Source organism: Pseudonaja textilis, chromosome 1, assembly GCF_049901715.1.
Source record: "Pseudonaja textilis isolate UNSWEBS1 chromosome 1, rPseTex1.2, whole genome shotgun sequence".
NCBI classification, from domain to species: domain Eukaryota; kingdom Metazoa; phylum Chordata; class Lepidosauria; order Squamata; family Elapidae; genus Pseudonaja; species Pseudonaja textilis.
In genome coordinates this window covers 96,552,733-96,566,317 of record NC_141990.1, presented here as the reverse complement: position 1 = coordinate 96,566,317, position 13,585 = coordinate 96,552,733, and the positions used below count along the sequence as shown (strand labels likewise).

At 38.9% G+C, this 13,585-nt stretch overlaps 1 protein-coding gene across 1 annotated transcript in view; it reads right to left on the bottom strand.

The window, feature by feature from the left end:
- Nucleotides 1-29: 29 nt before the first annotated feature.
- GPRC6A (G protein-coupled receptor class C group 6 member A) overlaps nucleotides 30-13,585 on the bottom strand; it is a 33,265-nt gene continuing 19,709 nt past the window's right edge. Inside the window, exons 5-7 of the mRNA XM_026705392.2 lie at nucleotides 10,946-11,069; nucleotides 7,994-10,348; nucleotides 30-523 (exon numbers count right to left, since the gene is read on the bottom strand). Of these exons, the coding sequence (XP_026561177.1) occupies nucleotides 9,216-10,348; nucleotides 10,946-11,069 (1,257 nt within the window). The 3' untranslated portion in view covers nucleotides 30-523; nucleotides 7,994-9,215. The remainder of the gene's footprint in view (nucleotides 524-7,993; nucleotides 10,349-10,945; nucleotides 11,070-13,585) is intronic.

Genomic DNA, 13,585 nt, shown 5'->3' with positions numbered 1-13,585 from the left:
CACATTGTGTATAGTTATTTTGGCTGGCAGATTCAGATTCCTGTGCAAATTGTTGGGAGAATGATTGATCTCAGTAAAATTTAATTGTTGATACATGAGACAACAATTTCTTAATGCAGAGTTTTCCAGCCCATGTCTTTCTGTGCCTTAGACACTGCCTTTGAAGCAGGCTTATGGTTGGCAATGCCAAACTTGCTTAATTAGATTGGGCCAGGTCATCTCTGTATGACGTCCTCATAGGTGTAGAGTTCTGGCTTGAGGGCATGTGTTGTGGACAGTACATGGTTCGGTCAGAGTACTTTATTAGGAGGTCGTTATCCGTCTCCACATATGTAGGTAGTACCTCTTGAGGTTGGGTGTAGATTCCACACTGTGCATTAGAGTTGTCTTGCAGTTGTGGCGAGAACTCTTGCCTGTGGATTGAGTGTGGCAATTGGGTTGGTTGCATGTCAACTTGTTGAGAAGTCGTCGTGATCACTGGTGGGTTAAGTTGCTTGCTCAGCAGGCCGTAAGAGTAGAGTTGCTGATTCTGGGAAGAGAATTTCAGACTTTAGGTCGTACAACATCAGTTGGGGAAGGTTTGCTGTTGGTGAGAAGTGAAACTCGTATTTTAGGTCTTACTTATGCCAACAGACTTGAAATTCTAGACCTAGAAAACCTAGAACTACGCCACCTTCTGTCCGATCTAAGTATAGTATATAAAATCATACATCATGTTCTACCTGTCAATGAATACTTCAGCTTCAACCATAACAACACAAGAGCAAACAATAGATACAAACTCAAGGTAAACTGCACCAAACTTGATTGCAGGAAATACGACTTCAGCAACAGAGTGGTCAATGTCTGGAATACTCTACCTGACTCTGTGGTTTCTTCCCAAACCCCAAAAACTTTAACCTTAGACTGTCTACTATTGACCTCACCCCATTCCTAAGAGGTCTGTAGGGGGTGTGCATAAGCACACCAACGTGCCTACCGTCCCTGTCCTATTGTTTCTTTTTATTTTTCTTATATGTATCCATGTATTCATAACTATGTTTTTACTTATACCTATTATCTTGTAAGCAATTGACAAACCAAATAAAATAAAAAATAAAATAAATAAAATCAGGTAGCAAATCTCTGCCTCTGCCACTCCTTCCCTCCGGCACTAAAAGATAAATAATTATATAGGGCAGTGGTGGCTAACCTTTTGGATTTCCATGGCGAAAATTGTGTGCGCACTTGTGCGCGCGTATGCCAGCACCCAGAAGGCAATGTGCGTAGGGCCTCCACTACCTGGGCATGCATGGGCAGCCCCTCTGCATGCCACACATCTGTGCATGTGTATACAACCCCCATGCATGCCATGCACCTGCGCCTGCACGTGCAATCCCCCACGGTGTGCGTCTGCATGTGCATGAGACCCCCCTGCACACTGCATGTCTCCTCTGCAACCCCCACCCCTTGCACATGCATGCCAGATAACTGACAATCAGCTGTTGGGCGGACAGCACATGCATGTGCAGTGGGGCTCTCCTGGGAGACCTCTCGCATGCTGGCAGAAGTGGCTCTGCATGCCACTTCCGGCGCACGTGCCATAGGTTCGTCATCACGGATATAGGGTATATAAAACCTGCCATGGATAGGGGATTGGACTACAACACTCCCAAGGTCCCTTTCGGCCCTATGATTTTATTCTATAGTTACCTGCACTTTCTAAAGTGTAAGGTATGTGCAAGGGTATTTCTTTTAACCTTTTAAAAGCCCTGCAACCTATGTTGGACTCCGAAAGAGATTATTCTCTAGAAAGCCTATGTAAGTAAATAACATTGCCTGATCCATCCCCACCAGAGATTCTCTTTTTCATTGTCTGGGGTGAAATGTTGGGATTCCCCCAGGCATAGAACTACTGAAAGCAGTCAGTTCTCTGCAACTAGCTTTCAACTCCACCCTATTTGATTTTTTTATTGTTTAAAGTTTAATGTATAAAAACTTTATTCTATAAAAAGTCCCTACATCTAAAAAGCATCCAAGTTACCCAGGAGCTTGTTATTCCTGAGATCATCATCTGTGAACTGTCCTTAAATATCACATTTCGGTTCTTACTATGTTACAGAGCCCCTGATTATGACATCGAACATGCAAACAAGCTAAATACATGACTAACATGGGCAACATCCTGCCCACACGCTTTTATCTTTCTTGGTGACTTCAATCTACCTCATATTAACTGGACTCTTAACGAATGTACAACTGAACCCACACATGCAACCTTCTACAATCCTGTAACAAATCTGGGACTAGAACAACTAGTAACCAACAACACTAGACTTAACAACTGCCTCGATCTCATCTTCTGCAATAGTTTGAATTCAATTTATGAAATACAAATTAAAGAACCCTTTTCCAACAGTGACCACAACATGATTGACTTTTGTCTCAACATATCTCCACACAAAAACCATCACAACAATGGAATCCCCAAATATAACTTCAAAAAAGGCAACTATGGTCTTATAAACAACGACCTCTCATCCCTTGATTGGCAATTTCTATTCTCTGGATGCAATACTGTAGAAGGCCATTACAACATATTTTTACTTGAAGTCAAAAGAGTCATCAAATTATATGTACCATTAACAACTCCCAAAACCAGAAAAAAACAAATTACACATAACAATAAGGAAGGTACTATCCAAAAAGAAATCACTTTGGCGGAAAAACAAATCTGGTCACGTTGCCAACTTCAAAACCCGATACAAAAATTTATGCCACCAGATAAAAACTGAATGCACCAATTATCACATTAAACAAGAAGAAAACCTTCTACGCACCAATTCCATCCACATTTTCTACAATTTTGTAAACAACAAACTAAAAGACTCAAGGTCAATCCCACCCCTGAAAGGACCTAATGGTAAAGACTGCAATGACGACACCATTAAAGCCAACCTCTTTAACACATTCTTTGGCTCAGTATTTGTAAACAGCAATGGATCGTGCCCAGTATTTTCTAGTCGAACCACAGACAACTACAATGATCTAATACATATCAATTTTACAGAAGACAATGTTGAAAAAGTACTACACAATCTAAAACCACCTCTATCTATTGGACTGGATGGAATATATGCCTACTTCTTAAAAAAGCTATCCACTGCCATAGCCGAGCCTCTAAGCATAATCTTTGAAAAATCTTTCAGGACCAGCTCCTTGCCAAAACTATGGTCACAAGCCACGGTCATCCCCATCTTCAAAAAGGGAGACCCCACCCTAGTTGAAAATTACAGACCAATCTCTTTATGCTGCGTCACCTGTAAAGTCATGGAATCAATTATTAACCAATCTATCATCCTCCACTTAGAAACAAACAACCTACTCTCTAATAAACAATTGGTTTTAGGAAAAAACTATCATGTAATCTGCAACTCTTACACTGCAAAAGCATATGGACTACACAACTCGATCAGGGCAAAGCAATAGATGCAATCTACATAGACTTCTGCAAAGCCTTTGATTCAGTGGTACATGACAAACTACTCCTAAAATTAAAAACTTACAGTATCTCTGGACACCTGCATAACTGGATAGAAGCATTCCTGTCAAAGAGACAACAAATGGTCAAAATTGGGAGTGTCTTATCAAATTCTGTACCTGTCAACAATGGTGTCCCCCAAGGCAGGGTTCTAGGAGCAACTCTTTTCATATTCTATATAAATGACCTCTGTGATCATATCAAGAGCAACTGCATTCTTTTCGTTGATGATGTAAAGCTATTCAACACCACAGACAATACTGTTACCCTTTAAAAAGATCTTGACCATGAATCAGAATGGTCAAACAAATGGCAACTTCAAATCTCAACAAATAAATGCTCTGTCCTACATATTGGCAAAAAAAACAACAACAGACTGAATAGTCAAGACCTTGTTGATGTTCCAAACTCTGTCAAGGATCTTGGAGTATTCATCTCTAATGATCTAAGTGCTAGAGCCCACTGTAACTACATAGCCAAAAAGGCGTTAAGAGTTGTTAACCTAATCTTACGTAGCTTTTTCTCTGGTAACATTACACTAATAACTAGAGCATACAAAACATTTGCTAGACCAATACTCAAATATAGCTCATCAGTCTAGAACCCACATTATGTATCTGATATTAACACAGTTGAGAAAGTCCAGAAATATTTCACAAGAAGAGTTCTCCACTCCTCTACTCATTGCAGAATACCTTATGCCACCAGACTCAAAATTCTAGATTTAGAAAATCTAGAACTACACCACCTTCGGTCTGATCTAAGTATAGTATATAAAATCATACATTGCAATGTCCTACCTGTCAATGAATACTTCAGCTTCAACCATAACAACACAAGAGCAAACAATAGATACAAACTCAAGGTTAATCGCACCAAACTTGATTTCAGGAAATACGACTTCAGCAACAGAATGATCAATGTCTGGAATACTCTACCTGACTCTGTGGTTTCTTCCCCAAACCCCAAAAACTTTAACCTTAGACTGCCTACCATTGACCTCACCCCTTTCCTCAGAGGTCTATAGGGGGCATGCATAAGCACACCAATGTGCCTACCGTCCCTGTCCTATTGTTTCTTTTCTTTTTTTCTTTTTCTTATATGTATCCATGTATTCATAACTATGTTTTTACTTATACCTATTATCTTGTAAGCAATTGACAAAGATAAATAAATAAATAAATAAATAAATAAAGTATACCCACTGCTTTGCATCACAGTGTTGCCTGATGCCTTTTCCAGATATTGTTTGGAAATAGAAGGAGCATAATGAACCATATCTACTCGCAAGATACGGTAATATCTTTTTGTTATTTGTGGGTCAAGAACCACCTCATAATTGCAACCCATTTTAGATGGTGTTTTGATCTAAGGAACAGAGACAACAGACTTTGAGGAGAAGCCCAAAGGGATACATAATCCACAGGGCTTATCAGGGTCTTCCAAATCTCAAATCCAACAACCTTTTTTTAACACTGAGGCACACTGAGTTATGGGATAGTTACTATAGAATAGTAGATAAATGTGCAGTTATATATGCAACTTCACCCAATTTTTGCTGTTTCTTATAAGCAATGAATAGCACCAATACTATTGTGAGTCACCAGAGTTGTGTTGCATAAGATGGCTGGCCAATAAAAGTCTTTAACTCTCCTAGGGATATAAACGGGACAGCAGGCATTTACTTTTCACTGAAGTTGCTGCCTCAAACAAGTACTAGAAAAGGGACAGCTGAGACTGAAATACAGTAGGATATTATCATGACAGGCATCTGTAGTGTAAAAGGCAAATGGCCTCTATAGATAGGTACAACTTTTTCCCACCTTCAACATAGCAGCAATTTGTGCTTTGTCCATAAGAGGGCAGTGTTCAATAACTCTTGCACTTCTTTTCTGCTACAGTCCTTCACTTTTAGGTTGTAGAGAGCTGGTCCTGTTTTGGTTTTTCAAACCAGCCCACGCTGTTTCTTACATCTGAAGACATTAATGAAATTCCTATTTAAAAGGAGCTTGATATTAAATCTTTACCCATAAAAAGAGAACTATTGGTGCAGCTTGCACTTGTATTGGTTGCTGGAAGATCGTATGGGAGCTAGGGTAGTTATTGGGGTGTGGGCAACTGTCCATCCACTGAAATGGTGGCTATAGTGAGAACACCATTGGAAACAAAACCAACAGGGAGTGTGGCATCAAGAGAAGTACCCCAAACAGTAATGAATTGGCACAAACATTTTTGGGGGGAAGGTTTAGGGGAGGGGGAATTGTATGAACAAACTGTACAAGTCTCTGCACAACTTAAACCTTCTGCTATAGCTCATTTTTTCTACTGTGAAAAAGACAAAAGATCCTATTGTTGACCCATTGGACATATAGCCCCTTACTGATCCTATGCTGTCTTCTAATGATTCTGTTGGAAGATTATCCTTCTGGGTTCAGTTCCAAATGGGGAAAAAGACACTGGAAACATGGAGGCTGTTTGGAAGGTTTAATGGTGGACAGGACCACATGGCCTGGAGCTCCAGAGTGAAAAGGAAGGAGGATCACGTGCTTCTAGATAAAGGAAGAGATCAAGTAGAGGCTGACCAAGATGCTGAGAGGCCCTTATATACCCTCTGTTGGGCCCTACCTTAGTTTTTCCTGTTCCTGTGCAAGAAATGTATCTCATTGGCTGTCAATGAGACCCAGGGGCGGGTCTTAGTTAACTTTGTAGGTTTTCCTGAATTCCAGGCTTGGTTTAGCCTTGCTGGATGATGATGCACTGAAAGGGCTCTTGGGCAATTGCTATACCTTTACCTGGAGATTTTCTGCTCTTGAGTTTCTATTCTTTTGCCTTTTTAATATTTTTAATATTTCCCAGGATATTTCATTTTTCTAGGAGAGGGATGGGTGCTAACTTCCTACAATTCAATAAAATTCCTTGATCTTTCAAATGTCTTACTTGTAAAGACATATCTAAATATCTGTTCTTAACCACTGAGTTGCTCCACAGAAATTTCCAGTTTAATCTGTTTTTCATCCCCAAAGAGAAAAGTTTCTTTTTGAATTTCTATAAAAACAATACAATTATTGGTTATTCATCATCCCCTCTCCAGAGAAAAGTATTCCAGAAGAAGATAAATTCAAATCTTTAAGAGGAGTGTAATTATACTCTTTCTTTTATAATGAGAAGTTTCTGTTCACAAAAATATTCATTCCAACATTGATGAAAGAATAGCCATTTTATTAAATGCGAGGCTCTGTTCTGAAACCACATTCAAATTTCAGGCATTTTAGCTTTCAACAGCAAATATTTAACATTGAAGACTTGTGAAGTATTGGTAACAGCATTTACAAATATTTACAAGCATGTGTATATATACATTCAAATGTTTCTGTGTATGTGTCTGTATGTAGAGATAAATACACACACACATGTATATGTATCACACAAATATGTATTCAGAGAGAGAGAGAAAAAACACTTTTTCAAAGGTGAAAAGAATATGCCCACAGGTATTCACAGTGTAATCTTTCCAAAAATAAATCCCTTTCAGCTCCATCCATAATATCACAAAGTAACTTCTCAACAGAAGTTATGTAAATTATTTTATAAATCAGTGTGTGTTTGTGTGTTTGTGTGTGTGTGTGTGTGTGTGCATGTGTGTGTGTGTATTGACAAAAAAAGAGATGCATGGTTTTATACCAAGACTAATGGGTGTAAATCTTGCGTCTAAAAAGCATGATAAATACCCTTCTTTGTTTCAGTGAGGTCATTAGTTCACCCTATCGTTAGATACATTAGGGCTACTGCTAAAGGATATATCCATTTGTTAATAAACATTCTAGCCATGTTACTATAAATTTGTCAAGGAAATAGCCTTAGTCTTTTAGTACCTGTTATCTGCAGCTACTTTCCAATCACTTCTTATATTAAGGAATGACATAATATGGATTAAATCAGCAATAATTTCCTGTTTTAATTGCATGAAAGATAATTCAATACCTCCTGACTCCTCTTGATTTTTAAGCACAACAATGGAAAATTCAGGAATAAGATATGTATGCAACTCGGAGAATACAGCACAGTGGAAAGAAGCAGAAAAGAATATTGCTTATGATGCAATTCATTCAGATCTTTGGAGAGACAGCCTTTAAGCTTGTGCTTGAAATAGTCCCATTAAAACTTTAAGAGCAGCCTAGTTTATTTGTACGGAGGTGTGAGAACAAATCATTTCTCAGCTCATTTCAGAATTCAAGAGATCTCTTCCTTGCTGAGACATATTCTTTATCTTCAGTAGTCTCAATCCAAAGGAGAGCTAAGGTTATTTGAATTCATGAAATATTTGAACTTAACTCCATAATGTGTATTGGGGGCACCTGGAGAGGGGGAGGGTGGAAGGAGGGTGCATTGAAGAAACATGCTCTGTAACATCACAAAAGCATTTTACTCTTTTCTGCAAAATTTCATGTACAAGTACATAATGAGTAGACTTACATTATGACACTACCATGTACATTTCATCGCTTTGATAACATTTTGATTTGCAGATACCCCTAAGGATGGAGTCACTACTGAAGTTCTGCTCAGTGCTGCAGGAAAGCAAAACTATTATATCATTGCTATTGTATCATTATACTTTGTAATCACTGGTGCACCTGAGTCAAAATTGGCTGCTGTTAGGATTCAATTTCCAATTTCATTAAAACAATCATTTCGTAAAACAAAAGCCAGCTATATGATTTTTTTCCCTTGCTCAAAATTTCTCTTCCCTTCATTAATCTGGTTTATGTGTCACACAAAACTGAGGTTGGCCTCATTGTGGTTTGTTGAAGTACCATTTACATGTTGTTTAAAATAAGTAGTCTTTATGTACCTATATTTATGAAAATAGTCTTATTTACAATAGGTGAATGCATGTTTCACATTCTGCTGTACTATAAACAATGGTTTGCAGACCACAATAGCTGGTATACACACCACATTAAGCCACAGTTACAATGGCTGAAATCACATATTGTCCTTAATAAAATGTGTGGACCCAAGGACTCTTTCTCTTAACCATGGTCAAGTACAAGGATGAACAACCATGGCTACCAGACCATAAAGAGACATTAGCCTTATTGAATGTAGCTTTCATCTTAATTTTAAAAGTCCTTCACAAGTCAAGGAAGCCATTTGGACCCTGGGCAAAAGTGATTTACTTTATGTTTAGCAAAAGGGAAGAGAGAGAGAAGGAAAAATACAGTCAGAAAAAGAGCGAAAGAAATCAAAGGAAAACCCAGGAAGCAAAGGGAGGCCAGAAAGCAAAATCCTGGGATTCCCATTCTTTTTTGGCATTGTCTGTCTCTCCCACTTGCTTCACCCTGGCCTTTAGGTCACAATAGCCCTCCACAGGAAAAAGAAACAAAACATGTTACCTACCACTGGTCTAATAAAGGCTAAATATTTTTTCCCTTAACCCAGGATTACTATTTTCCTCAGGCTGAGAATCATTTCAACCTCTGATTTCAAATCCTAGGTAAGCTAGGAATCACACTTGGGTAAATAGATGAAGAAAGCAGAGAAGGAACTATCATAGGAAGTCAACATCATGTCTGCAGAGACTGCATCTCCTGGGTGTTGATGGGTATTTAAGGATTGATTAACTGATCTTATCCTGAAATGATATTTCCAGAACACCTCCCCCCAACCCCTCCCACACACTTCCAATCTCCCTTCATATGCTAGAGAGTCTTCTCCTTGGTATTGTGGGCCCTGCTGTATTTTTGAAGTGGACTTCCCCTCTCACTTCTCTGGGCCCAGGGCCCTGCAAATGGCAACTACCATTCAGCCAGTTTTTCTCACCCTTAACTTTACAACAAGCATTTGTGCTAGAAACCGGAGGGGTCCCACTCTTAGAGTCCAGAGAACTTTGATTGACACTGATACTCCCTGCACTCTTGGAAGAATAATTGTACAGCATTTTAAGGAAGGCAGATTTAGTATTCGCTTCTTGCTTATACAGGATGATGTAGCACTTGGGGAAGAATGTACAACACAAGATGCCATAGTTAGATATTAAAATGACAATGATTTCGACTGCAGGCAAGTACTTGCCAAAAGTGGTTGTGTAGACAGGGATGAATATAATCCATGCAATGAAATAAATGAGCATGCCAAAGGTAATGAATTTTGCCTCGTTGTAGTTTTCAGGGAGCTTCCTACCTTTAAAAGCACAGATAAAGCAGATGAATGCGAGGAGGGCAATGTATCCTAACATGATGCCGAGGGCCACCCCTGAACCTTCATTGCATTCCAGGATGATAACTCTACGGATGGAGAAGTTCTCCTGCACGAAAGGGCTTCTCACGGTGATCCAGACCGAACAAATCAAGATCTGAATCCCTGTGCAAAAAGACACTATGGGGATGGGCCTGTAGAGACCCTTCAGCCATTTTTGTAACTTGGGATCAAAACTGAAAGCCAGCAAGATTTTCAGGGACTTAATCAAAATGCATGAAATGCAGAGGGCAAAGCTAATGCCAAAGAGAGCTTGTCTTAGTTTACATTTATATGCCTTGGGCTGGCCAATGAATAAGCTTGTGCTAACAAAAGCCAGGAAGTGACAGAGGAGTATAACGTAGCATACAGTTAGGCCACCGGATGCCTTTACGACAGGAGTGTCCACATTTCGAGTAAATATTATGAAAATGGCACAAATCAACACAATTCCAAGGGCAGAGAGAGCCACTAGCAAAACAGCAAACCAGTCATTCCAGTTGAGGTATTGAACCATCTTCCTGTAGCAGGTTGAACTGTTCACTGGGGCCCAGTGGGTTCTGTTGTTGCATAAAATGCAGTAATCCATATCTATGTGTGGAAAAACAAAACAAAAAATCACCTATCAGTTCCCATAAGTTGTTGAGAGTTTAGAAATGTATCAACTTGGTTCATTTGAATTAATTATTTTTGTTTAATTTGGGAGATATTTGGTCTGACAAAAGTCTAGGCACAAGTATAAGAATAAGAATGGGGGGAAAAAATTCTGAGCAATATATTAGAATGGTTTTGTAAGCCATTTCAAATCAACCATCAGTGGCGTCTGCAGCAAATTACAATGATATTAAAATGAAGAGGTCCACTCAGTGACATTATCACTGAATGCTGCTATAATATACTTGCATCCTGACAACTGACCATTTGTATGATGCCATGACATATACTAAATATCATATCTCCCCACTCCACAGCTCACCCCTCAGAGGCTCATGTTTGCTTTTATAATGGAAAAGGAAGGAGCATGGGGGCTTGTGTGGTTAAGATGCTGGGTTGGAAGTTAGCAAGCCCACATTTGAGACCCACGAGATAAAAAAAACATGTATTATTGTTTTTCTGTGAGGGTTTCTTTTAAAACAAACCCATAAAAATGTTATATCCTTCAACAAATTTAATCTTGAGGATTCTCACCTGTCTGGTTTGTGTAGTAGTTTTCAGGGCAACTGATGCACTCGTAGCAGCAGGTATGTGGACTTGCGGAAACTTTTTTCACTTGTCCTGGTCTGCATTTCCTAGAGCATTTGGACTGGACATTCTGCAAGAACAAAAAACACCAGGAAGGGAAAAAAAACAGTAATGATAATAAATTATTAACTAACATGTCTTCATTGTAAATTTACCAGGAACATTATTCTGTAATCTGACCCTTAGTGTAAATAATCCAAATCCAGGGCAGACTATTTCTGTCAAATGTATATTATTTGAGGCCAATCCTAAATACTTAGGAGCCCTGATGGTGCAGTGGTTAGAATGCAGTATTGCAGGCTAATTCAGCTCATTGTCAGGGGTTTGATCCTCACCATCTCAAGGTTGACTCAGCATCCTATCCTTCTGAAGTCTATAAAATGAAGACTCAGATTGTTGGGGGCAATGGGCTGACTCTGTAAACTGCTTAGAGTGGGCTGTAAAATGGTATATAAGTCCAAGTGCTATTGCTATAGCTGATGTCCACCCACACACTGTGGTGGAAGTAACTTGCCTATGTGCCATCCATGATAGACAATGCCACTGAATGGCCATGCTGAAATTTCATACTGCCATAGTCTTGCAAAGAATGTCATGGAGCTCCTCCCTTGCTCTCTCCTACTTTCTTACAGATAGTCCTCAATTTATGACTGGTTGCTTAACAATAGACCCCCACAAAAGCTACTTATGACCCATTTCTGGAGTTTTGATGGCTGCATACACTTTGGGATACATGATTATATTTGGGGCATTTAGCATCCAGTTCACCTTTACTACTGGTGGCAGCATTCCATGGTCATGTAACCACAATGCACTATGTTTTTTGTTGATTTCTAGCCTTTTTGCCCAGTTTCCTGCAATACATTATTTGCTTAATGACTGCAGATTTTACTTAATGACTGTGGCGTTCACTTTAACAGGCATTGGAAACAAATCATAAAATCAGGTCTAATCATATGGGTAGCTTGACTTATGACCCTCATGACTTACAATGGAAATTTCATTATGATCATAAGTCAAGGACCATCTGTATTTCAAATGATAGACAGCTGTTTGCTACTCTGAAAACCATCAATGATTGTCCAGGGTTGGGTCTGGCAACCTTTTCAAACCGATGGGCATATTTGGAATGTAGGGATATGTTCTTAATGCTCTTCTTGAAGTGATTGCTACGGCAGGGAACTAATTTTCTAAATTGATATCATGAAGAGGGCCGCATCAGGCCTTAAGCCCCAATTGGCTAATTTGAGAAACTGTAAAGTTACTTTAACACTATACAATACTCTTGACAATCTGTTATATCTTTCTTGTTTTCCCTCTAGGATGATAATAGTGTGAATACATTTCTAATCAAAGCACTGAGCAATTGCCTTCTACCAATGCAACTTTTGGGGATGACAATTCTATGATGTTTAGAGACAGTCTTGTAAGGAAAAATTATGTTTGAGACTGGTCAAGACTTTGTAACATGCCAAGTTCCCATTTATTATTATTTTTGTAAATAAAAATACCTTAAACAATTAGGTAAAGGTAGTTGGGGCAAGAAACATGAGGGGACCAGGGGCGTGTTGATGGGCCCACTGCAGTCATGTGAGTGAAAAGCACTGAACGCACTATTGCATGAAAAGCACTATTTATTTATTAATAGCATAGTTACTGTGTTCATTTTATGTTCACTGGGCTGTTTACAGAAAAAGAGAATGCATTTATAGAAATAAATGCACAAAATAAAGATAAAATTATCAACATATTTAAATTTCAGAAAGCATGATAGTGGTGTTTTATTTCTTTCTTTTTAAAAATCTATTGCTGGAGATTAATAAGACCAAAAAACTTGAGGATTTTTTGTTTAAATGACAGGAGTGGAAATGACCAATATCTGGGAGCTGAAACAACCAATGTATGCACCAGATAATACTTTTTACAATACGATACCACCAATGAGAAGATGCTGTAGTGGCAAAGAAAAGGCTTCCAGCACATGTTAAGGTCAGCCACAATGCCTATATCATTTATTTAACCTGACTCTAAATTTAAATTCCACTAATTTAATCTGGGTCCTGCTCACAGATTTTTATTAACTGAGAATGGAAGCATGTGAAAAGCCTGACTGCTTGCTATATGTAGTATACAGTCTTAGATGAAACTGATTCCTTGTATCTGTGGGTGCAATGTGGTGCATCTGCAAACTTGGTGCCCCTGGTGGATCAATGGAGAATTGGTAGGGACATCATCACCTGTTGTTTTTCTTGGATCCTTCATTGTCCTTCAGTACAGTACTGTTACCAAGTGACCAGCTGAGGTAGGACCACAAAACATAAAGTTACAACAGCTCCATTCCCTTTTGAACAGACCTAAGTGGATGGTATTGTTGTGACATCCTTAAATATGGACTGTCTTTGGGATTCCACAGAAATCTTGCCAGCTGGGCTAATAAGTCAATAGCTTTATTTGGAGTTTCCTTCAATTAGTTCCAGTGAGGGAATAGAAATCTTAAGGAGATCTTTGGAGGGAATTTATAGAAGGCCAGCTGAGACCTAGAGGCCATAAGAGGGGCACCCATATCATCATAATGGAGTTGTGACA